The sequence below is a fragment of the Ursus maritimus genome, unplaced genomic scaffold (assembly GCF_017311325.1).
Source record: "Ursus maritimus isolate PB19 unplaced genomic scaffold, ASM1731132v1 scaffold_24, whole genome shotgun sequence".
Taxonomy (NCBI): domain Eukaryota; kingdom Metazoa; phylum Chordata; class Mammalia; order Carnivora; family Ursidae; genus Ursus; species Ursus maritimus.
Window position 1 is genome coordinate 34759018 of NW_024424897.1, and position 26495 is coordinate 34785512.

General features: G+C 36.2%; 1 protein-coding gene across 2 annotated transcripts in view; it reads left to right on the plus strand.

Annotated features, from left to right (window-relative positions):
• USP32 (ubiquitin specific peptidase 32) overlaps positions 1–26495 on the plus strand; it is a 196841-nt gene that overhangs the window by 54029 nt on the left and 116317 nt on the right. For both annotated transcript variants that reach the window (XM_008695456.2, XM_008695457.2), the window contains exon 2: positions 4671–4798. In XM_008695456.2, coding sequence (XP_008693678.1) covers positions 4671–4798 — 128 coding nt within the window. The remainder of the gene's footprint in view (positions 1–4670; positions 4799–26495) is intronic.

Here is a 26495-nt window from a genome sequence, read left to right on the forward strand (position 1 = left end):
CCACCAACCCCTGCCCCCGCCCACCTTTGGTGGTAATTGGTACCATCAGTTCCTGAGCCTTTTTTGGGTGCTCTGGATAGGGTAAATTAGGTAAGTTGGTTTGCTTCTTGTTCGTATTTCTCAACTGCTGGTGCTTAGGTTTCAGTTCTTTGGTCTGTTTAGGTCAGTCACCACTCCTCCAGACACTTAATGGTCACCAGAAGAATTTGACTCTCAGGTTTTCAGTTTTCTCTTCTCTTTGACCTTGTGAGTTTATATCCTTTTTTATTCTTGCTATAATTTTAGTGAAGTCTAGAGAGAGAGAAGATATATTTTTTTTGGAGAGTTATTTATTTGAGAGACAGTGAGAGCACTAGTGTGAGCAGGGGGAAGGGCAGAGGGAGAGGGAGAGAATCCCAAGCAGGATCTACTCTGAACATGGAGCCCCATGTGGGGCTCACTCTTACGACCCTTAGATCATGACCTGAGCTGAAATCAAGAGTCAGGCAGTTAATTGAACCACCCAGCTGCACCGAGAGAAGAGGTTTTTTAAAAAATGTGTTCAGGGATGCCTGTGTGGCTTGGTCAGTTAAGTGTTTGTCTCTGGCTCAGGTCATGATCCCAGGGTCCTGGGATCGAGTTATGTGTCAGGGCCCCTGCTCAGCAGGGAGCCTGCTGCTTTCTCTGCCTGCTGCTCCCCCTGCTTGTGTTCTCCCGCTCTCTGACAAATAAATAAATTAAAAAAAATTTTTTTTAATGTGTTCAGTTTTCCGTTTTTTACCTGAAATTTTTTCTTTCTAAAGCTAAAGTAAATACATTAATGTTATGTTTTCCTACTTTAAAATTTACCAGGCTTGATTCTAGTCCATTTTCCATCTGCCTAAATTTTTATTTTTGTTATTTAATTTTTAAAATATTTACCATTTATTGAATGTTTGGATGTACTAGACCTGAGCTTTATATGCTTTATATTCATTAGGCACCTTAGTTTAAACAAAACTATGTGAAGACATATATGGGAAGTATTAAGGTGTAATTTCATTTTATTTCCTGTTATTCTCACAACAGTTATAGGAGACTATTCTCATCTCACAGATATGATGATGACAGCCACAATAACATTTAGATAGCTTTCTATAACTCGGGCACTGTTCTGAGCACTTTGCATTAGTAAACAGAATCCTCCTAACCACCCTATAAGGTATGTACTCTTCAAACTGCCATCTTATAGAAGCCTCCAAGGATAAAGGAATGGCCCAGCTGGGATTGCAGTCCTCCTAAATTTTTATTTTTAAAGTTTTCAAAGTTTCAGTTGTATAAAAGAGAACACTTTTATGTAGGTACTCCTTGTCTACAGATGAACCCATTGTTAGTCTGTTTATTTTGAATAAATAAAAATGCTGTTTATTTTCAGTTAGTATGGATCTGTGACAGTATTTTAGTGTCTGATACTCTATTTCAAGCCTATACAGTAACTTATTCAATCTGTCCTGTGTTGATGGACATCATTTACTTCTTATTAATGATTTAAAAAGCTTATTACATACATTTTCTCATGTTATAAACGAGTAAGTTCATTAGTCATCAGACTGCTGTTTTTTAAACATACTACCAAACAGTCCTTCAAATGATCTGTAACCAACAGTGTAAGAGATTATCATTTTATACCCCAATGATTGATTTTCTTGTCTCTTCCACTAGACTATGAACGTTCTAATTTGTTAGTAAAGCTGTTAATGAAAATTAGACATCTTGAAGAACTATGTATTCCAGTAGCTGAAGTAATTTCTTTTCCATTACTATAGTTTATGAGATGAGCTTTGTTCTGTTTTTCACTTTTGCATTCCCCCCCCCTTTTTTTTTTTTAAGAGAGAGCACACTTGTCAGGGGTGGGGCAGAGGGAGAGGAAGAGAATCTCAAGCAGCCTCCACCTGACACGGGGCCTGATGTCATGACCCCAAGATCATGACCCAAGCTGAATTCAAGAGTCCAATACCTAACCGACTGAGCCACCCAGGCACCCCTCACTTTTGCATTCTTATAAGGAAAAAAATGAGCATATTGAGGATGTTAATAGTATGACTCCAATTTTTAATGAATTAAGCATGTAGTAGTCACAGTTTTCTCTAGCTACTTATTCAAGTATTGGTTCTTATTGTTTTATCATTGCCCTACAAATTGTCAAACCCATGTTTCTCTCCCTACTACAAACATTTTTTGAATGATATGTACCAAGGACTCTTCAGTCTTGTTGGTCCTTTCTGCCTTATGCGAGATTGTAGGCCAGTCCCTTTTTCCTATCCTTTGGTGACTGTGCTTTCTTGTTTTCCCTGATCTAACTGTTCCTTATCAGTATTCTTAGAGTATTTATTCTTTGTCTGCAGATGCTGTTAGCATTGGTTTCTTACAGTTCCTCTCTGACTCATTGTTCTTCTTATTTATGGTTTTAATTGCCACCTAGGTGCTGATGACTCTCCTCAAACCTCTCCTAAGCTTTACACTCATAATTGTAAAAACCCACTGAATTTCCCCAAGGTTTTTCGTATACGGGATATCCTTACTGGCGTTTATCATCTTTTCTTCCTCACTTATCTTTTTCTTACATTCCCTTTCTACATGATAATACCATCCTTCAAGTTTCCCTGACTAGAATCCTGAATATTATGCTAGATTGCTTCTTAGTCAGGCTCTAAGTTCTGACTTTTCTTTGTAGACATTTCCCAGATTTAGCTTCTCCTTTTCTTCTTGTATTAGTCTACTTTTTGCTTCTCTACAGTACTAGTAGAATGGACTGTCTGAATTGTTTCTGACTGTGTCTTCTTTCCTCTCTGCTTGGAATTTGTATCTGAATTGTGTCTGACTTTATCCCTTCCTTATTATGGCAGAACAGAATTTCTGTGACTTGGTCAAATAAATGACTGCCACCCTGGGTTTATCATTTACCACTCCCTGCCTTGTTTATTTTCTTCTAGTAACATACAGTTCCATACTCTGTATTCATCATTGTACTTTGTAATTGTCATCTCTGCCTGGCATGCCCTTGTCTCTTTTGCTTTGGTTAGCCTTTAGATTTTTATGTAATCATCCTCTCTGTTCAGAATCTTCTCTTTCCTTGGGGTAAAGGTACGTTTTCTGTGCGTCTGTTATGATCCTTGAACTGACTGCATAATATTAAAAAGTATTTTTCTTGTCCTTTGTAGACAGACATTGTTCTCATTGGTGAAAAAAAAGTCTTCCAAATGCCTAAAGTAATGACTTGATAATTTTTTTAATAGTGGGTGTCTAAAAATATTAGGGTGTTAGAATAACTAATTTATAGATTACTTTCTTTGTAAATGATGACAAAATCTAAGCCTGACTTGGGGACTGTCCTCCACATGGATAGATAAGTGCTCAAGGAGTACAAATAATATAATTTTTATCCCAAAGGAAGTTGAAGTATAGTTGGCATACAATATAATATTAGTTTCAGATATATAACATAGTGATTCAACATTTATAGACATTATGAAATGGTTGTCATCTGCCACCATACAAGGTTAATACAATATTATTGACTATATTCCCAGTGCTGCTCTTTACATCCCCATGACTTATTTACTTTATAACTGGAAGTTTGTACCTCTTTATCCCCTTCACCTATTTTATCCATTCCCTTACCTGTCTCTCCTCTGGCATTCACCAGACTTGTATTTATGAGTCTGTTTCCGTTTTGTTTTGTTTTGTTTTTTAGATTCCACATATAAGTGAAATCGTACAGTATTTTCTTTCCCTGTCAGACTTATTTCACTTAGAATAATACCCTCTAGGTCCATCCAAGTTGTTACAAATAGCAGGATTTTGTTCTTTTTCATCTCTGAGTAATATTCTGTATTACATATATATGTATGTGTGTGTTTGTGTATATACATATATATATATGTACATGTACATATATATATCTTTATCCGTTCATCTATTTTTTTAAGATTTTATTTATTCATTTTGAGAGAGAGTGTGAGCACGCAAGTGTCAGTGGAGGGAGAGGCAGAGGCAGATGAAGAGAGAGAATCTCAAGCAGACTCCACACTGAGCACAGAGCCCGACAAGAGTTGGCTGCTTAACTGAGCCATGCAGGCGCCCCCTACCCATTTATCTATTAATGGACACTTAGGTTGTTTCCGTAATTTGGCTATTGTACATAATGCTGCAGTGAACATCTGTCTTTTGAAATTAGTGTTTTTGTTTTCTTTGGATAAATGCTCAGAAGTGTGTGTGTGTGGGGGAGAAATACTCAGAAGTAGACTGCTGAATCACACGGCATTTCTGTTTTTAATTTTTTTTTTTAAGATTTTATTTATTTATTTGACAGAGACAGCCAGCGAGAGAGGAAACACAAGCAGGGGGAGTGGGAGAGGAAGAAGCAGGCTCCTAGCAGAGAAGCCTGATGTGGGGCTTGATCCCAGAACTCCGGGATCACGCCCTGAGCCGAAGGCAGACGCTTAACGACTGTGCCACCCAGGCGCCCCTCTGTTTTTAATTTTTTGAGGAACCTCCAGAATGTTCCACTGTGGCTTCACCAATTTACATTCTCACCAACAATGCACAAGGGTTCCCTTTCTCCACATCCTTGCTAACACTTATTTTTAAAAAATGAAGATTTTGAAAGACTTCTTTTCTGGTTTCTTACCTCTTCAATTTCTGAATTGCAGTTACAGATGTAGAGCTGAAACGACTGAAAGATGCCTTTAAGAGGACCTGTGGACTCTCCTACTATATGGGCCAGCACTGCTTCATCAGGGAAGTGCTTGGGGATGGAGTGCCTCCAAAAGTTGCTGAGGTAATCTTTATATTCTAGGTTTTCCTTTGAGATGGTTATCCACCAATCTGAATTCTTGAGGAGCTTTCTGGTCTTAATGGGTGTAATCTTCCCCACAGTTCTTTTTCTTGCTGAGTAGGTAAATAGGTCTTGTTTTAGATGTCATTATGGCTGTGTTTTTAGAGGCCAAGTGGGAGTAACACAGATCTGCAGTTCTGCTGCTTTTATACTTCTGAGCTTTAATAATCACTGACTGTAACCATGGGACCATTTGTATGACTGACTTCTTATTCTTATAAACTTCATCACTCACATATACATTTTATGTTTGGAGTATGTTTTACAAATTTTGTTTTAAAGAAAACCTTTCCATATAGCAAAACCTAATTAAATTAATTCTATAAAATTAAATATTGTAAATGAAACACTAGCTTATTGGAACCTGTAAAGACTTATTTAATTTCTACTAAAAATTTTAGGGAGAGAGAAAATGTCCTAAGTTGATATAAATGTACCCTTTCTAAAAATAGTAAGTTAACGATTTTATAGCTATATACGCAGATATGCTTTATGTCATTCCAAATGTGAAATGAGAATAAAACACTGAAAATGTTAATAAAACACTGAAAATTACAGGAATTTTAAGCTTAGTATATTACAAAGAATCGTAATTCACCACTCTTAATTAGTGACAGTTTCTGTTTCTAACACGGGTTGTGTGCTTTTGAACCTGTGGTTTACATAATATAGAGTTTACATTTTTAATCTTTATCTTTTTTTTGGTGGAGATATGTGTTGCATTAATTCTCTTAAATGTATTTTTTTGTAAAATTATATACCTCTGCCATTGTTTCAGATTTATGACAGTTTCTTCTTAATACTATTTATTGGGTTTTCTGTTTCAGTGTGAGTTCATCTTCCTATTTCTTTCAATCTTTTTGTCTTAAGTGCTTGTATATAACATTTTAGAATTTATTTTATTTTAGGATATAACTAGCAATTTATGACATAAGTTAGCAGTTGAGGGAGGGTCCTCTGAGTCCATAATAATTAAAATATTCCAAATTCAAATATATACTGCCTTCAGCCCGTGTCTCCCTTCACCTCCTTTCTTAAAGTCAAAACTGTCAGTCTCAATGTAATTCATGGTACTGGGAAAAAATTAAGTCAGAATATCTCAGTTGTCTCTTTGGACCAAAAATAAAGATGTTGTAAGAGTTTATATATTCTAGATACAAGTCCCTTATAAGATACATGATTTGCAAATGTACTGTCCCATTCTTAAGGTTGTCTTTTCACTTTCTTGATGGTAGCCTTTGAAATACAAAACTTTTAAATTTTGGTGAAGTCCAGTTTACCTGTTTTTCCTTTTATCGTTGTGTTTTAGGTATTGTATCTAAGAAATCATTGTCAAAAAAAGAAAGAAAGAAAGAAAGAAAAAGAAATTATTGCCTAACCCTAACCCTAATCATAAAGATTTACTCTTCTGTTTTCCTCTAAGAGTTTTAGCTCTTAAATTTAGGTCTCATCCATTCTGTATTAATTTCGTGTATGGGATAAAGATTCCAACTTTGTTCTTTTGCAAGTAGTTCTCCAGCTGTTGTAGAACCATTTGTTAAAAAGACTTTTCTTTCCCCATTGAATTGTCTTGTCACTGTTGTTAAAATTATTGAAAGTCAATTGACCATAAACATAAAGTTTTATTTCTGGATTCTCAGTTCTGTTCCATTGATATCTGTGTCTCTCCTTGCATCAGTATCACATTGTGTTGATTACTCTACTTTTGTTGAAGATTTGAAGTCAAAACATTTTTTCTTTTTTTTTTTTTAAGATTTTACTTTTTTATTTAAGAGAGAGAGCACACAAATAGGGGGAGGAGCAGAGGGATAAGCAGACTCCCTGCTGAGCAAGGAGCCTGATGTGGGGCTCCATCCCAGGACCCCGAGATCATAACCTGAGCCAAAGTTAGATGCTTAACCGATTGAGCCACCCAGGCATCCCCAAAACATGTTATTCTTCTAACTTTGATCTTCTTTTCAAGTCATTGTGTCTATTCCAGGTCCCTTGTATTCGAATACGGATTTTAAGATCATCTTGTCAATTTATGCAAAAAAGGCACCTGGGATTTCGATAGGTGTTGCATTGAATCTGTAGATTGGTTTGGGAAGTATTACCATTTTAACAATATTTTAAGTCTTCTGACTTATGAAATTAGGAACTTTTCACATTCAGATTTTTAATTTTTTTTAACGTTTTTTAGTTTTCATTGTGCAAGTCAAATGTCCATTGGCTGAACGAAATAGAGTAAATCCATACAATGGAATATTATTTGTTAATAAAAAGAAATGAAGTTTTCTGACATGTGCATGGACGAGCCTACAAAACATGCTAAGTCAAATAAGTCAAACACAAAAGACCCATTTTTTTTTATCCCATTTGTATGAAGTGGTCAGAATAGCCAACTCTATAGAAACAGAAAATAGACTTGTTAAAATTTTAGTTGATTTTTTTTCTTACTCGTGTGCATAACAGATGCATCTTCTTCCCATGTTCTGCTCTTGGAGAGGCAATTCATGTTTCCTGTGTTTTGGAGGAATCTGTCCTTCCTGGGATGTCAGGCTACTTGGTTGCCTCTGACAGGCTCAAGAAATGTTGTAATATGATAATTTATTTGGCTTTTTCTGGTATTTAGGTTAGAAGTAACACTTTTTTAAAAAATATTATATTTATTTATTTGAGAGAGAGAGGGAGAGGGAGAGGTTGAGAGAAAGAACATGAGCAGGGGATGGGGCAGAGGGAGAGGGAGACGCAGGCTCCTCGCTGAGCAGGGAGCCCAATGCAGAGCTCGATCCCAGGACCCTGGGATCATGACCTGAGCCAATAAGCCAAAAGCAGACGCCCAACTACTGAGCCACCCAGGCGCCCCTAGAAGTAACACTCTTTCAGAGGTTTTACATGTAAGGTGGAAGTGGAATTCCTTGCAACATCATTTTTATGTGAATATCTCATAAATTTCATTCCACCCAGAACTGCTTTAAGAATCTTGCTCTGTCCTTTGGACTCTCTGTTAAGAGTCTTCACTGGCTAGGGGCGCCTGGGTGGCACAGCGGTTAAGCGTCTGCCTTCGGCTCAGGGCGTGATCCTGGTGTTATGGGATCGAGCCCCACATCAGGCTCCTCTGCTGGGAGCCTGCTTCTTCCTCTCCCACTCCCCCTGCTTGTGTTCCCTCTCTTGCTGGCTGCCTAAAATCTTAAAAAAAAAAAAAAAAAATCTTCACTGGCTAGAATAATTAAAGTAATTATTTTATAAGAACGATCTTAATGTTAAATTGTAAAGTCCACAATGATAGTTTCAAGTTTCAGTTTCATTGTAGTTGACACTTTTTTGTGTGTAAAACCTAGCACTGTATTAGAACACATAAATTCTATAAATGCTTTTAGTGATATTAGCTTTTTTTGCCCTATTATTTACTGACGTAGGCTTGTTTTAAGTGAGGATGGGTACTATTAGCATGTGGATACTGATTAGTAAGTATAATATATTGTGTAAATTGTGAAGTATGAAAGGGAGCTAATAAATAAGTTCTTTTATCTAATTAATCGCTGGTATTTTCTCAGGAGAGGAAGTCTTTATAGTTTCTTATACTGTAATCTCAAAAGGAGTGAACCTCATTTAAGCTCAGTTTTGGAGCAGTTTCAACATTCAGCTTGTGGTTTATTTTAGCCATCTCTGAGATACGCAGGTCAGTAGATAGACTTGATCAGCTTTTGCGTGTATTTGGGATAGGGAGAGAATTTATTAGTATAATTCATATTTGCAGAGTAGAAAGTTATTTGCTGAAGGAGAAATGGTACATTTTAAATAAAATGGAAGTGTAATTCTACGCAGGTAGTTTTGAAGCTTGAATTTAGTTTTAGTGAGTAGGTAGACTCAGAACGGAGGTCTGTATTCTACAGCTGCAAGGAAATAAGTTAAATGATTGGATTTATAAGTAAAGTGATGGCCCTTGTAAGACCTTTCTTAAAATCCTGTGGAGAGCTTCAGCCTTGAATTTGAGTGAAGAGTGTTACCGACTCTTGGTGAGATTCTGAAGTTAATTTTTTGAAACACAACAGCATTATTTTAATGCCAGTATCTCTGTAAGAAAAGCCACAGGAACCATTTAAGCTGCCAGTTGTGGATGGAGAGAGAACTTTATTCCCTAGTTAATCAGTGTTTTCCTCTAAAGTAAAAGTAATAACATATCTTTGAAAAGTAAGGGGAGGTATTTTTGAAATCTTAGTGGAAAAGGATGATGAACGTAGAAAGTAACTTTAGTCCATAAGATGTTAAAGAAACAATGTGAGTTTCTAAATTATTTTCTAGAAGAGAGTAGCTGTGTATTTCTAGAGCAAAAGAGAGATTTAGTTAGGATTGAACTGAAATATCTTTTTTTTCTTTTTCTTTTTTTTCCCTTTTCTGAAGACTTACAGTGATAAATTCCAGGACATTTTGGATGAAGAATAAAAAACTCATGACAGTTTACAATTTTTGAAATTAAAGCGTTGATTTCATTTGTCTCATTGTTCCTAGGATAGATTAATGTAATTAACAATTTGATGCAATTATGATCTTGCTTGTAATAGTAACCATGTATTATTTGAGTAGAGTATTAAATAGAATTTGAGGGGATTGAGAAAACAAAGTCAGATGAAACATGGTAAGTAAATGAAAAATGTGTAATACTTGAAATTGGCCTTTTCTGAACCAGGGCCACTAACTCTTAATAATCCAGTGCTTATATTTTCTTTTGGGTGTCACCCATCCCCCAACTCCTATCCTCCCAAAGAAATTCTTATAACAAAACATTTCCATGTAGTATTAATTTGTAATCACTTCCTTTTTTTCACATTCACTTAAAAGTAGTTTTTACCATTTACAAAATCTGTTAGGCAAGTGAATTTGTAGTAGCTACTATTAAGTATTTCTTTTAACTGAAAACTCGTAAATCTCTATCTCAAGATTGATTTCAATCCTGGATGACTGGCTAATATAATATAATACCATTCCACCTTTCTCCTTACAGCTGCCTCTGACAGTTTTAGCCTACGTTGGTTTTCTCCCATTCCTTACAGGTATTAAAGCCTGCCTCTACTGTGTAGCACAACATTTTATGAAGTGATAGCTTGTTCTCTAATTGTTCATTTAAATCTTGTCTCTCAACTAAGTTATGATTCTCGATGGGCAGACTTCATGACTTTTAAAACATATGCCCCAGAGTGCTGTGTATGTACTATAGACTTAATGAGCATTTGATTTATTAATGCTTTTTTAAAAAGTAATTTTATTATTCTGCAAAATCCTATTACAAGAATGACCAGAAAATCAATATTAGTGAAGTCAATTAGCTTTGCAATCTTTGAACATTTAAGCTTTTCCAAATTAGAGGAAAATGCACGTTAAGTGAAAGCGATCTTAGAGCCTAAAGTGTTTTCAGAAATAGTGATCAACTTGTAAAAACAGTTGATTAGTAGGGTATTTTTCCATTAGTGGTGGTAAATTTATGCTGAGGTATTCATATTGCATTGAGATACCTCTTGGGACGAGGGACATGTATTTACTAGACAGTCTAGGTTTAGGGGGACTGACCACAGAATTATGAGTAGTATTTGTTTTGATGTTAGTTGATCTGTATTATTTAGTACATTCCTTTGTGTTGAATTTAGTAGAATGATGGCTAACAACTTTCTTGACAACTCTAGTCATTGATTGTTAGCGGTTGATGCTACTGATCATTGTTAGCAGTTGTTGTAATATCCAAAATAACTAATGTGTTTATATCAACCAGAGAAGAGTAGCTAACTTTGTTACAGTAAATCCTGATCTTGACATTATAAGCTGACAGGAGAATACTAGGCAGGATACTGGTTTAAAATCTTTCTCTGTAAGTAGAATCTGTAGACTTGATTTTAACTGCATCTCTTTTTGTTCACAGTGTAATATTTATGCTAGTTCTTAAATTTCATGGTTTTTCAGTATTTGTCTTTGTAAGACTGGTCAGAAAAGATTCCAAGGATTCTGTTAGATGAAAATATTAACAATATTTCACCCACTTGTAAAATTACATATGGACTTTATTTTTTTTTTATTTTTATTTTTAGATTTTATTTATTTATTCGACAGAGATAGAGACAGCCAGCGATAGAGGGAACACAAGCAGGGGGAGTGGGAGAGGAAGAAGCAGACTCATAGCAGAAGAGCCTGATGTGGGACTCGATCCCAGATTGCCGGGATCACGCCCTGAGCCGAAGGCAGATGCTTAACCGCTGTGCCACCCAGGCGCCCCTACATATGGACTTTAAAAAAAAACATGCATTATTGTCTTTATGGTTCTTAACTGCCAGGTTTTATCCTAGAGTGATTTTTAAACAGCTTTATAAGCTATTGAGAAACAGAGTTTATGGGGCGCCTAGGTGGCTTAGTCAGTTGAGTGTCCAACTCTTGATTTTGGCTCAGGTTATGATCTCAGGGTCTTGGGATTGAGGCCTCAGTGGGGAGTCTGCTTAAGGATTCTCTTCCTCTCCCTCTACCCCTCAGCTTGTGTGCGTGTATGCTCTCTCTCTCTCTCTCTCTCAGATAAATAAATAAATAAAAAAAAAAGAAAAGCAGATTATAGTAGAAGAGCTGACATGTCATTAGACATAGACACTAGAAGAACTAGTGAACTTCTTATATAAAACATTACATCAAGTACATTATATAAATTATGAATGTTGTAAATGGTATTGCAGATGTCAAAGAAGTTATTCGTTTATATTGGAACTAAAAAATACTCTTACAGAAAATAACTTACGCATAATCACTTACAGGAATCTTTGGTGTTATTAACTGAGCTACTGACACTACTGGTGTAGTAGATGGTAAAAATAATCAATATTCAGGTCAGTCTTGATAAACACATCTATCCAATAGCCTGTTCCTTATTTGGTATTATAGGTAAAATAAGGTTTGATTTAATTTATAACCATGTTAAAAACTCTGCCAAAATTTAGCTGATAAGATTTAGCTAAGTTTGACTACAGAAATCATAAAATTCATATAAAAAAGAACTCTAAATGGTGGGAAAAGCAACTAATATTTGCTAAACTTGGGTGAATGTAGAGGGGCACATCTGAATTCTTATCTTTTTCCCCTTTCCCCCATGCCCATAGATGGAATAAATATAGCTTTATTTTATTGAGGAGCTACCTAATAAAATTGTCGCAGAAATGGAACCATTTTGTTTCCCTTGCATATGGTAGTTATTATCTTCTAAGACTATCATCTTTGCTTAGTGTGAGTTATTACATTCAGTATTTAGGGGAAAGAGTTGTAAAATACAGTTGGACTTCTGTATTTATTTTTGTCAGTAAGTGATAAATGTGAGAATCCTTTCTTAATGTACATTTTAAAAAGATTTTTATTTATTTATTTCTTTGAGAGAGAGACAAAGGTAGGGAGAGGGAGAAGCAAGCTCCCCACTAGGCAGGGAGCCCGATGCAGGGCTGGATCCCTGGACACTGAGATCATGACCTGAGCCAGAGGCAGATGTTTAACTGACTGAGTCACCCAGGCACCCCCTTAATGTACTTTTAAATGTAATAACCTCGATGGTTAATTTTTTTGAGTAGCTGACTGAAAATATGAAGAGGAAAAATTTTGTTTTGGGTCATTTATACTTAGGGCTTTAGGATACACTTTTTCCTGCCCTTTTCTCCTTTAAGTTATAAGAATATCTCACAGCACTTGGGGCACCTGGGTGGAGCTGTTGGTTAAGTGTCGGCCTATTGGTTTCAGTTCAGGTCATGATCTCACGGTGGTGAGATCTAGCCTTATATTGTGCTCCACACTCAGCATGGGTTCTGCTTAGAGTTTTTCTCTCCCTCTCTCTCTGCCCCCTCCCCTCCCCCATGTATGTGGGCACACGCGTGGTCTCTCTCTAAAATAAATAAATAAATCTTAAAAAAAAATTCCTGTAGCATCTTTCTGAGAATCTGAGATGTTCTCACAAATAATATGCTATTATGAAAAAATGATGGAATTTAAAATACTGTTAGCTTTGTAATGGTTAACTTTCCAATTATATATATTGTAATTTTAAATATAAATATATACAATGTATAAGCAATGTAACTACATATATTGTAGCTTCAAATATTAAGTATGTAAAATTATAAATTATGATTTTAGGATTACTTTTGTAATTAACATTTTAGGCAATTTTGGGATTTTCAGGGATGTATTCTCAGGAAATAAATGGCGTGAAGAAATAATACATCATCCTATGTATGTGCAAACTAGTATAGGATAGCAAATTATTGAAAATGTTTCTATATTATAGCTAAAATGGAAGTCCATCCTTTTTTTTTTTTTTTTAAAGATTTTATTTATTTATTTGACAGAGATAGAGACAGCCAGTAGAGAGGGAACACAAGCAGGGGGAGCGGGAGAGGAAGAAGCAGACTCATAGCGGGGGAGCCTGATGTGGGGCTCGATCCCGGAACGCCAGGATCACACCCTGAGCCGAAGGCAGCCGCTTAACCGCTGTGCCACCCAGGCGCCCCCCATCCTTTTTTTTTTTTTTAACATTTTTTTCTTTAGTAAGAGTCTTTCATATATATACATTATCTAAACTAGATTTTTTGGGGAAAATCTATCTTGATTTTTTTTTTTGTGAATGCATAAAAGTTCTTTGAAACAAACTCAAAATAACAGCTTGAACTCATAACCGAGATCAAGAGTCACATGCTCTACCCACTGAGCCAGCCAGGCACTTTTTTTTTTTTTAATTTTTAAAATTTCCATTTCCATGGAAATAAATTTTTTTTTTAATATTCCATTTATTTACCCAACAGAGAGAGAGACAGCCAGCGAGAGAGGGAACACAAGCAGGGGGAGTGGGAGAGGGAGAAACAGGCTCCCAGCGGAGCAGGGAGCCTGATGCGGGGCTTGATCCCAGAACGCTGGGATCACGCCCTGAGCCGAAGGCAGACCCTTAACGACTGCGCCACCCAGGTGCCCCATCCATGGAAATAAATTTTAAAGAAATCTTGTCCTGTATTTATAGCTACTAAAGTTAGATAATTGAAGCTTTTAATTCTTTTCTTTTTTCCAGAGGTGATATACTACTAAAATATATTTCTTCATTGGGCAGTCTTTCTATGACATTCTTCCTTTTTAAATAGAAGTATATTAAAAATATCTGTTCTATTCATTATAAATATAGTAAGATGTATTCATAATGAAGATTTTCTTTTAACTACTTTGAAAAATTGCACTTGATAACTCAGCAATAAAAAGGAAGATCTAAAAAAAGCAGGAATATCTATTGATAAATGCAAAAACATGAACAGATCTCAAAATCACTGTGTTAAGTGAAAGAATCCAAGTAAAAATAGAATATATGCTTATGATTCCATTCATATAAAATTCTAGAAGTTGCAAAGTTATCTATCCTGAAAGGAAGCTTATTGGGTGTTGATGGTGCATGGGGAAGAAGAGGGAGAGAGAGATTACAGAGAGACAAGAGGACACTTTTGAGGTGATAAAAATGTCATTAATTTTTTTATTTTGGTGATAGTTTTAGTGGTATGGCAGGGCATCACAGAACTGGTGATTTGTATACTTTAAATATGTGCAGTTTAAAAAATGGGACTAATAAAAATATTTGCAGTTTATTTTACTTCAATTATCCCTCAAGAACTTTGTAAAACATTTAATTTAGATGTACTTTTTGTGTTTTTCAGGAGGAATACTTATAGTACTTGGAAAAGTGAGCCTGAAATATAAAAACTGACTATTGACAAGATGTATCATTTCGTTTTCAGTCTTTGTTAGGATATTTGGGTTTTAGTTCTAACTTTATTAATTTACTGTAAGGTGTCTTCCTAGTCATTTAAGTTCTGAGGCAAAAGAACCTCCAAACCTTTGATCAGAATTATTGTAGGAATTAGGTGTATGATCAACTTGATTGTAATTAGAAAAGTTAGAAATCCAGTTAATGGGGCACCTGGGTGGATCAGATGGTTAAGCGTCTGCCTTCGGCTGAGGTCATGATCCCAGGGTCCTGGGATCGAGCCCCCCATCAGGCTCCTGGCTCAGCCGGGAGCCTGCTTCTCCCTCTCCTTCTGACACTCCCCCTGCTCATTCTCTCTCTCTCTGTCTCAAATGAATAAATAAAATATATTTTTAAATGCAGTTAAATTTGAAATGTGGTTAAATTTATGGTGTTTTACTGGTCTTTGAAATTGGCCTGGGATGGAGCGGGAAAGGATGTGTGGGCTAGGTTAGGCTGGGAAAGTTGGGGCAGTGAAAGGGAGGAATTCTCAGTGATAAATTTGGAACTCTGCCTTTTCCCTCTTGATTTGAAGTTACAGATTAAATTAAATTTGTAGAGAATTGAAGTTAAAGCAAGGAGATTCCAGAAAGAGATCATTAGAAATAGAAGATCCAGGATAATCAGTTTCCAAGAAAAGTGTGGATAATAAAGTAGGACGGGGGAGCCACTTGTGAGGACAAGGATCTGATCTTAGTATCATGCATTAAGGTGTGAAAACATCGAGAAAAAAGCCAGGAAATCTCCATAGGTAGAGTTCAGAGACACTGACTCCAAGGAGAGCAGTTTTGACTTTAAAACCTTTGTGGTTGAACCTGAATCTTCTTCAAAGCCCCTGTGGATCTAAGGAGACTTCAGCTTCTTTATTGGGATAGGAATAGATCAGGGACGAATATTTGCTTTAAAGGAAGCTAGTAAGTGGAAGGGGAGTTACAACCCAGAACTTCGGAGAACTTATTTAATTATTTTAAACCACTGCCACGCTAATTGAGAGGGTATACTAATAATTTACCTCACTGATGTCTAGTGACACTGTTGTTTATGCTCTGAGTATGACATGTAGTTGTGTATTTGAATAGACTTAAATAGACAAGGTATCTTTAGAGATGAGAAAAGAGGTAGAAACCGAATCCCAGAATTTGCTCTTTGGTTTAGTGGCAGCAGGAAGTTACCTAAGAAAAGCAGAGCTAGTAATCTGGTTCGTCCAGTTAATCCTAGGATTAGTTATTGGTCGGACAATCTGTCAGATATAAATAGGTAATATACAAAGGTATCCTGGGTTGTTTTGTTTAGGCAAGGCTCCTTTGCTTTTGGGCTTGAGGAAGGGAGAGAAGTAATATGGAGAATTCTATTCTCTAAATTTAAGAAGAGTATTAGTAACTTACTTTTGGACTCTGGTGTTACATAAACATTTTATGAAATGGCTTATGCTTGGCATCTAATAGTCAATGGTTCTGTGGGGTAGATACCTGACAAAGGCTTATGAAACTCTAGGACAGTTCTTATGTGAAAAAAATAGGGGTTATAGGGTAAATATAATAAAATATACTCAAGAATATAGAGCAAATGAGGGCAGCTGGGTGGCTCGGTCCGTTAAGCATCTGCCTTTGGCTCAGGTCGCAATCCCAGGGTCCTGGGATCGAGTCCTGCGTTGGGCTCCCTGCTCAGCAGGGAGCTCTCTCACTCCCTGTGCTTGTGTTCTCTCTCTCTCTGTCAAATAAATAATAAAAAAAATCTTATAAAAAAATTAGAGCAAATGGCATGTTTTAATTTCTTCTGTAAATAGTATTTAATTTTTTCCATTTATCATATTTAACAACTGATTCTTTTATAATAAAGTAATTTGAGAGGATAGTAATCTACATAAGTAAATTAATTTCTATCTCTTAGAATGTCCTGTGAAAATAACCAGACTTACTTTTATGACACTTGGTAAGTTTTTGGGGGGAATAAGACTTAATTTATAGATTATTTGATCCATTGTGCATGAATTTTCCTTTGTTGATTCTCTGGAGGAACCTCAAAGAGATAGGCCGATGTTTCTGAGAGACAGAGTTTCTCATACAGAGTCTAAGAATTCCATGTGACCACAAGCATTAAGTCTCAGTAGAATGAGAAGATAAACCGTGGTGTCCAATAGGGACCCCCAAATCAAATTACAAGAGCAGGTGATCTGAAATGCAAGTTTTGATTTATGATTGATCAGTAATATCTTGGAAAAATTGAGGTTCTATTTCTAAGGAAGGAAGGAAAAATGGATGTTGTATAGACTGCTAACGGTTTCTGCCACAAGCTATATCACACAAGCTACATTATGATCCAGGGTGAGTAGCAACAGGAATTTATTTAAATAGGTTAGACAGTATCATGGAGGCTAGTCATTCCTATAGAAATGAAAATTTTATTTAATAAAATTGCCTTTTGGAGCGCCTGGGTGGCTCCGTTGGTTAAGTGTCTGCCTTCAGCTCAGGTCATCATCTCAGTGTCCTGGGATCGAGCCCCACGTTGGGCTCCTTGCACGGCACGGAACCTGCTTCTCCCTCTCCCTGCTGCTCCCCCTGCTTGTGCTTGCTCTCTCTGACAAACAAATAAAATATTTTAAATTAAAAAACATTTAAAAAATTGCCTTTTGAAAAATATATGCAATGAATGTTTTAGTTACATTCTTTAAATTGAATTATAATGCTCTTGTTTTCAGTTGCTCTGTATTTCATGTTTTATAGTCTTGTGAACTATTATTTATTAATTGATTTGAAAGAAATAGGCAGCATATGATCATGGCACACTATTTAAAAACTTACTGAAGTGTTTTGTTTTTTTTTTTAATTCATTTATTTGATAGCAGGCAAACAAAAGCAGGGGGAGTGGCAGAGGAAGAAGGAGAAGCAGGCTCCCCACTGAGCAGGGAGCCCGATGTGGGGCTCGATCCCAGGACCCCGGGATCATGGCCTGAGCTGATGGCAGTTGCTTAACCAACTGAGCCACCCAGGCGCCCCATAGAAGTATTTTTAATGTCAAATAAAATAAGCCTCCATCTTATCCCCATTACCTAAAGTCCTTCCCCACCAGCAACCAGTTATCCTGCTTTGCAAGTAAAGTTTTAAAATTATCTTTTTTATCATAGTGATATATGGACATGGTCAGAGTAGAATCAGAAAGAGCTAGTGAGGGGCGCCTGGGTGGCTCAGTCGTTGGGCATCTGTCTTGGGCGCAGGGCGTGATCCCGGTGTTCTGGGATCGAGCCCCACATCAGGCTCTTAGGCCGGAAGCCTGCTTCTTCCTCTCCCACTCCACTTGCTTGTGTTCCCTCTCTCGCTGGCTGTCTCTAGCTCTGTCAAATAAATAAATAAAATCTTAAAAAAAAAAAAAAAAAGAGCTAGTGAAAAACCAAGAGTCCCCCACCTATTCAGTCTTGAGTGTTATGATTATGTAAATTTTTTTTTGCAACATGGTATGCTGCGATTTAGTTTTCTTTATTTTTTTATGTATTTATTTTTCCCTGGGTTTAAGAATTACTTTATTTTTTCATTTGCTTAGCTTTCATACCTGTGGCTAAATCATCTCAAACATTCCAGCAGCTTTTTAGTGTAATTTTTCGTGAGTCAAAGGCTTATTTTTTATACCGATCTTCTAAATGTACTTTTAGTTTAAGTATTTTAGTTGTGATACATACATAAATATGTCACATCTATCTATCTGTCTGTCTATCTATCTATCTATCTATCTATCCATCCATCCTATCTATACATACCAGGCTGTCTTTCTGTCCTCTTATATTCCATGAACTTTCATGTTTTTTGGCCTTTTGTGTCCCAACTGTGGGGGGAAAAAAACTGATGCAAGATTTACTTAGTGAGTTTTCTTTATTCGCTTTTGAAGTAATGTGGGATATCAAGATAAAATTTAGGTGGTGAAATGAGGGTGAATTTTAATCACATCATTTGCATGTTGTTAAATTACCATTAATAACAACAATAGGAAAATACTAGATATAAAATTCCATCTGTGTGAAGCACTTGACCTTAGAGGAAAGAGAAATCAGGCTTAAGAATTAGTTTTTTTTCCTTGTCTAATATGAAAGAAGCTGAGCTACTCTTTAAAAATCAATTTAGCATTTCTAAAAATGTTTTATTTTTTATGGATTCTGGCTAGAATTTAGCTTTTTAAATAGTTTGTAATTTTTTAAACCAGTTTTTTTTTTAAGGATTTTATTTATTTAACAGAGAGAGACAGCCAGCGAGAGAGGGAACACAAGCAGGGGGAGGAGTGGGAGAGGAAGAAGCAGGCTCCTAGCAGAGAAGCCTGATGTGGGGCTCGATCCCAGAACGCCAGGATCACGCCCTGAGCCGAAGGCAGACGCTTAACAACTGCGCCACCCAGGCGCCCCTAAACCAGTTTTTTGTTGGCACTGCTCATAGGAATTAGTAATAGGCAAAATAGTTTGCTTAAGTTATTTTATTTTTTATTTTTTAAATATTTTATTTATTTTTATGAGAGAGAGCGAGCATGCAAGCAAGCCCGGGCAGGGAAGAAGGATAGGGGAGGGGTGGAGGGCAGAGGGAGAAGCCCCTCCTCGCTGAGCAGGGAGCCTGAGACTCCATCTCAGGGCCTTGGGATCATGACCTGAGCCAAAGGCAGACACTTAACTGACTGAGCCACCCAGATGCGCTTAAGTTATTTTATATGTGGATGGCAACTTTACTAGTTTTCCAGCTCTGAAGAATAATTTTCATATTAATTTCCAAATGATAGAAGCAGTAGGGGTGTTTTGACATTTATATAAAAACAATATTGACATATAATACCACACGTGAGGATTCATTTGAACTATTTTTCCTATCTTTATTCTTTTTTATTTTTACATTTGACTTTGAAAATTTTAGATGAGGAGTAAAAAGGCTTATAGGAACAGTCTTCATGAAAATGTGTTAAGCCAACTTTGCTATGTATACCATATCTTTGCTTTAAATGAAATACTGGTATTGTTTCCTAACAGCCTTTTTTTCCCTAACAGTTTTCTAATTATTGAGATACAATACATGCTATTCAACTCACCCCTTTTCTTTTTTCTTTTCTTTTCTTTTCTTTTCTTTTCTTTTCTTTTTTCTCTTCTCTCTTCTCTTTTCTCTTTTCTTTTCTCTTTTCTTTTCTTTTCTTTTCTTTTCTTTTCTTTTCTTTTCTTTTCTTTTCTTTTCTTTTCTTTTCTTTTCTTTTCTTTTCTTTTCTTTTCTTTTCTTTTCATAATCTCTGTACCCAGCATGGGGCTCAAACTCACAACCCGAGATCAAGAGTCGCATGCTCCACCAACTGAGCCAGCCAGGCGCCCCTCAATTCACTCATTTAAAGTACATGGTTAATGACTTTTCGTTTGTTCACAGAGTTTTGCAACCATTACCACAGTTAGTTTCATCACCCCCAAAAGAAACCCTATACCTTTGTCACCCCTATTTTCTCCATTCCCTCGTCCATCAGCCCTAGGCTAATATACTAATTTACTCCATCTTTATAGATTTACCTCTTCTGGGCATTTTGTAAAAATGGAATCTACAATATATAGTCTTCTGTGACTGGCTTCTTTGACTTAGATGAATCTTGAAAACATTATGCTGTGTTGCCACATGTATCAGTCCTTCATTCCTTCTTATTGGTGAATGATAGTCCCTTGTGTGGATATATCACATTTTGTTTATTTGTTCATCAACTGATGGATATTTGGATTATTTCTACTTTTTGGCTATTATAAATAGTGATGCTATGAACATTCATGTGCATTTGTGTGGACATACATTTTCATTTCTCTTGGATATATACCTTGGATGGAATTTCTGGGTCATATGGTAACTCTGTGCTTAACCTTTTAAGGAACTGCCAGACTGTTTTCCAAAATGGCTGTACCATTTTACATTACCACCAATAGTGTATGAGGGTTGCAACTTTTCTACATTCTTGCCAACCTTGTTATTACCTGTGTTTTGGTCGGAGACCTCCTTGTGGGTATGAAGTGGTATCTCATTGTCTTTTTGATTTGCATTTCCCTAAAGAGTGGTATCCTGAAATAAAGTTTTTAATTTTAATTTTTTATTTTTTTAAAGATTTTATTCATTCGAGAGGGAGAGCGCGTGCGTGCACACACACAGACACACACACAAGTGGGGGGAGGGGCAGAGACAGAGGGAGAAGCAGATCCCTCCCTGAGCTGCTCCAATCCAGACTTGGAGTTCAATCCCAGGATCCCAGGGTCATGACCTGAGCTGAAGGCAGACACTTAGCACACTGAGCCACCCAGGTGCACCTTAAGTTTTTAATTTATAAAAAAGAGCATGTGAAAATAATCTCCTAACTGTTCAGGGATCCTAGTTAAATATATTAGTGGATCTGAAATGTGCACTAAAGGTTTATACATTCTGTGTTGTGAGTGTATATGGTAGTTTGTGTTTGGCTTAAATGCCTCAAGCTTTTTGAGGGCTCTGAAGAATTTGAGGCTTTCTGTATTTTAGCAATATTTTCTTAAAATTTAAAGTAATAAGCATTAATTAAACTTGATGTAAAGGATCTAATCTGTATTTCATATTAGGGTTCTCTAACTCCAAGTCTAAATCCCAGGGACCATCTCCTCTTCTTTGAACCCCAAGTCATTTAATTCTGATGTTTTCCAATCTTAATCCTTTTCTGAAATTTTATCTACTTTTTAAAATCTAATTTTTACAATATCTGTTTCATTATTAATTTTGTATAAATTTTGTGAGGATTTACTAATACAGAGAACCAAATGAAATGCCATTGATTTAAGTCACAACATACATTTTCTTGGTTTGTATATTGTAATACTTATTAAAAATTCATCTCTCTAAGAACATTGTTTTTAACACATAAATATGATTTAGATCTGCAGAGGGACCTACCCTTCTCACTTTAAAGAAACAGCATCTTGATTCTCAAGATCTATTGAACACATCTTGTGAAACAGTAGGCCTGTTTCGTCCCTGTTAGTCACATTTTAATTTTTTTCCTCCATCTGATAAGAACTTACACTTTGATAATATTTATTTCTGTTCATTAACTTTATTCAGTAGTTACTGAGGACAGACTTGATGGGCACTTTATCAAAAAGCAATGACTAAAGTTGTGACAAAGTTGAAATATATCTTTCTCACTTAGTACCACTAGGGTTATGAAGAAAGCCATCTGATTAAAATAATTAATACTGTGGTGTTAATGATTGATAGAGTTGGCCTTCATAAGGAGTTATCACTCTTTAAAGAGCTTGTTTTCCCACATTTCGAATGTAGATACGGATATTTTGTTGTTGTTACTGGATTTTTTCAGTTCTAGAATTTGCATTTAGTTTTTCTTTGTATCTTCTGTTTCTGTACTAAGACTTTCTATCTTTCCATTCAGCAGAGAGTGTTTGACCTCATTTGTTTGGTCATTTTTATAATGGCTTCCCCAGTGTCTTTGATAGGTCTAATATCTGTCTCATGTAGTTGTTGATTGTCTTTTCCTAATTGAATTGAGACTTTTCCTAGTTCTTTATATGCCAAGTACTTCTGGATTATATTCCAGACATTTTTAATATATGTTATGAGATTCTGAGTCTCTTTAAGTCCTATGGAGAGGTTGATATATTTGTTGTGTTAGATTGTTGTATTAGATCGTTGATATTGATCCTTTAGACTGCAAGCTCCAATCCCTCTTCTTTTGGTTGTGGTTCCAACGTCAGTTGAGTTTTCAAAGTCTGTGCACTGTTATTTGATCTGTTTCATGTGTGCACCACCCAGTGGCCAGTCTGGAACTTGGACAGTGATCTATCCTGAATTTAATTCTCGGACTTTGTTGTGACGTTTAAATTCAATCCATGCATGTGCTGTTAGGAGGTGAACCCAGGAGTCAAAAACAACTTTTCTGAGCTCCTTCCTCCTCTGTATCCATAGTACTTTCCCTTTCCCTGGAGCTGCCATTTTCAGTTCTCCTTTCAGAAGACTGGTACTTTAGTTACCCTCCTGTGGCCACACACTTTCCGCTACTCTGCTTGTGTCCGGAGCCAAGCTTTGGGACAACAGAGAGAGGGAGAAAAAATGGGAGTTTGTCCCATCCTCTTGGGATTATAGGTGTTCTGATTGGAGAGTGTGATAAGCTGAATAATAGCCCCCCAAAATCTCCAGGTCCTAATTCCTGGAACCTGCATGTGGCATGTGTCTGTGGAATTGTGGTAATAAATGCCCATGTTCTAAAATGCCACGTTTATTACTTATTACTCTCTGAAAAGATTTTTATTTAATTAAGAACATCTTTCTTGATTACTGGAGATAGGCTTATATAATTATGTATTTTTGGTTGTTTAAGTCTCAATTCAAGATTTTCAACAGAGATGACTAAAATTTTATTGTGTGGGTGACATTGTTCTAATGATGATTCTGAAAATATAACCTGTCCTCCTTTGTTTTGTAATGAGTAATCCAGTTGCCCTATTAATTAATAGAATAAAATCTAGTTGTTGATACAGTATTGGGCACATTCTTGTACAAGTTATTGGGTTAGGTTTTGTTTTTCCCATTTCTCATAGAGTTATATAGTATTTATGTAACGGTTGAGTGGTACAGTGTTTAGGTCAATATAAGCTACCAAAGGATGTAGGTAAGGGCATGAACTGGCATGAGTTTGGGAAGAGCTTGCCCTGAGCATTCCGCTTTTAGTTTGAAAGAGCAGGTCGAGCTAACAATTCTATTTTACTCTAGTTTGCTCATTCCTTGTTCAGGCAAGACAGTTTCTGACTATGAAGGTAGTTCTCAGAAGAACCTTGCTTACTACAACTTTTACACTTAAGGAATAGGAATGATATACTACTAAATCAAATCTTTGTGTATTTCAGAGGATTTGTAAAAATCTCAGAAAATAAGTCTTCCTTCAAAACCAGACAATTAATGAGATGAGGAAGATGTAGAAGAAGGAAGCAGATTAAGCACATGTAAAGGAAGATGTATACATCTATTTTCAACTAACATTATAGAAAACGTTAGTGCCAAGAAAGATCAATTAAGTCATTTATTTCTCTTCCACTTTGTCTCCCATATTCCATTTGATGTCTGGCAGGTAAGATGCACAATAAATACCATGTGGGTATAATTTTTAATTGCTTATCTGGCTCTATGAATAGTTTGTGTTTCCTCTCTTGAACTGGAAAAGTGTTATGTTGTTTATTGTCTTGAAATAAGTTCAAGTTTTATATGTGTGGATCTTTGTGGAATTTTTTCCCTTGGTCATTGTGCCCATAGGAGAAAAGCTAGCTATTAAAGCTAGTAGTGGGGAGGAAATATTATTTAGAATACATTTAATATAAAAATTTAAAAAGGATTTTTTCCTGTGGTACATTTACTCAAATATTCTGAAAATGTTCTTCCTAAATTTTTAAATTAAAATTTTTATTAAGATAAATACAGATTCACATGCGGTTAATAAGAATACAGGGGGATCCTTTTTTATACTCTGCTAGTTTCCATTGAAGGTAGCATTTTGCAAATGCATATCACAACTGGGATATTGACACCGATGTTATCAAGCCACTGCTTTCCCCAGTTGTGTGTGTGTGTGTGTGTGTGTGTGTACGTCCTCAGTTTTGTGTAATTCTGTAACTGTGGGGCTTGTGTAACCACCACCATGGTCAAGATACTGAGCAGTTGGTGAAGTCATCAAAGCTTGGTAGTTCGATGACCTTTGGATTTTCTGGTGTTAGAGGCTTTTTGTTGTCACAGCATGGAACCCATGCACAGTATTGTTTGCTGCTGTCCATTTATTAGCCTTTTCCCAGCAAAGTTCCTTTGGTTTCTAGTAATGATTGGGTTTGGTTTGTGGTACTCTTGTTTCCTGAGAATTGGAGTCCCTTTTCAGGTCTGTTTGAAGACCCTGTCATTTGTCTAGACAACCCTGAAAAAAGATCAGAAGCTTAATTATACTAATATTATCAGAGATGTGTATTGAAAAGTTTTGGGACTGAAAAATAGCCCATATTATCGATTTTTCATTGTCTCTCTCTCTCTTTTTTCCTTCCTCCTAGGGTCAGGATTGTTTTTTCAGTAATTCCTGGGAACTACAGTAAGCCCTCACCAGCCTATTTGTTTTGAAAGATTGTAGGATATTTATTTAATACTCCAAAGAGATACTACCTGAACTATTTAATTATCATGAGTCTATTTCTTATTAGATCATTGGAGAGTATCATGCTATAATTAGATCATTGGAGAGTATCATACATGCCAAGGTTATGTATGTATTTGTTTTATCCTCTTGTGGATAATTTCAGCTGAACCCCAAACTGGCAATAACATACTCATATGTAGTGACATAGGTGTTACACAAGGTACAAATCAAAGGAACTTGTTTATTTGAAATCAGATCTTTCCCTTAGAGAAACTCTTTAACTGTGAAGAATTTTGGTTGTTGTTTATTAATATTACATGCTAGTTATTACCTGTTTTGTAAATATGTCTTTTAGTACTTTGAACAACCATATATAACTGGTTTATCTTATTGGGGATGTTAACTTTGAACTCTTAAGATTGTGTTTGCCTAGTGAATTCACAAATTTTTATCTGATATCTTGTTTAAGTTATATGATATTTGTCATGGTACAGGTATTGATATTATTACCATTTTATGAATGAGGAAAAGATACGAGACTTGAGGTTAATGTACTTGCCTAAGGATTAAAGCTAATATGTGAATACAAGATTCAAGTCCAAGTATCCAAATTCATATTAGCTACTCTTCTATGTTGCCTCCCACTGATGATGATAACAACTAACATTTATGGACTTACTTACCATGTACTTGTCACTATGCTAAACATGTTATGTAAATTATCTCAGTTTATCACCACATCTTGTGAGGTGTAGGTGCTATTATTATTAATCTAGTTTTCTAGACAAATAAGCAGAAGTTATATAATTTGTCCAAGAACACACAATCCCTGAATAGAAGAGCTAGGATTTGACCAATTTGACCCCATGTCAGTTTGGTTCCAGAGTTCTTAACTACTATGTTTCACTGAAAATTGCGGGCTTATACATTGATTTGTCATGTTGACTCTTTTATATAAAATGTATAGCATTGTCTTATTTAGAAAACTATCTTGTCGGGGCGCCTGGGTGGCTCAGTCGTTAAGCGTCTGCCTTCGGCTCAGGGCGTGATCCCGGCGTTATGGGATCAAGTCCCACATCGGGCTCCTCTGCTGGGAGCCTGCTTCTTCCTCTCCCACTCCGCCTGCTTGTGTTCCCTCTCTCGCTGGCTGTCTCTGTCAAATAAATAAATAAATAAAATCTTAAAAACAAACAAACAAACAAACAAAAAAACCTGAGACCTTATTCATCTTACAGCTGCAAATGTGTACACTTTTACCAGCCTGTCCCTATTTCCCCCACTCCCTAGCCCTGACAACCACTTTCCTACTCTCTAAGAGTGTGAATTTCTTTTCTTTTTTCTCTTCCCCCTACCCCTCCCCTCTTTTCTTACTTAAATATTCCACGTATAAGTGATATTGGGAAGTATTTGTCTTTCTCTTTCTGGCTTATTCCACATGGTATAATGCCCTCAGGGCTTATCCATGTGGTCACAAATGACAGGATTTCCTTCTTTCTCCTGAATAGTACTTCAGAGTGTCTGTGTGTGTGTGTGTGTGTGTGTGTGTATCCATCCATGTTGTCCTAAATGGCAAGATTTCATTCTTTTTTATGGCTGAGTAATATTCCACTGTGTATATATAGCGCATCTTTATCCACTGACCTATTGATGGATGCTTACATTGCTTCTATAGCTTGACTGTTGTAAACTACTGCAATGAACATAGGGTGACAAAGGCAAAAATAAAGAAAT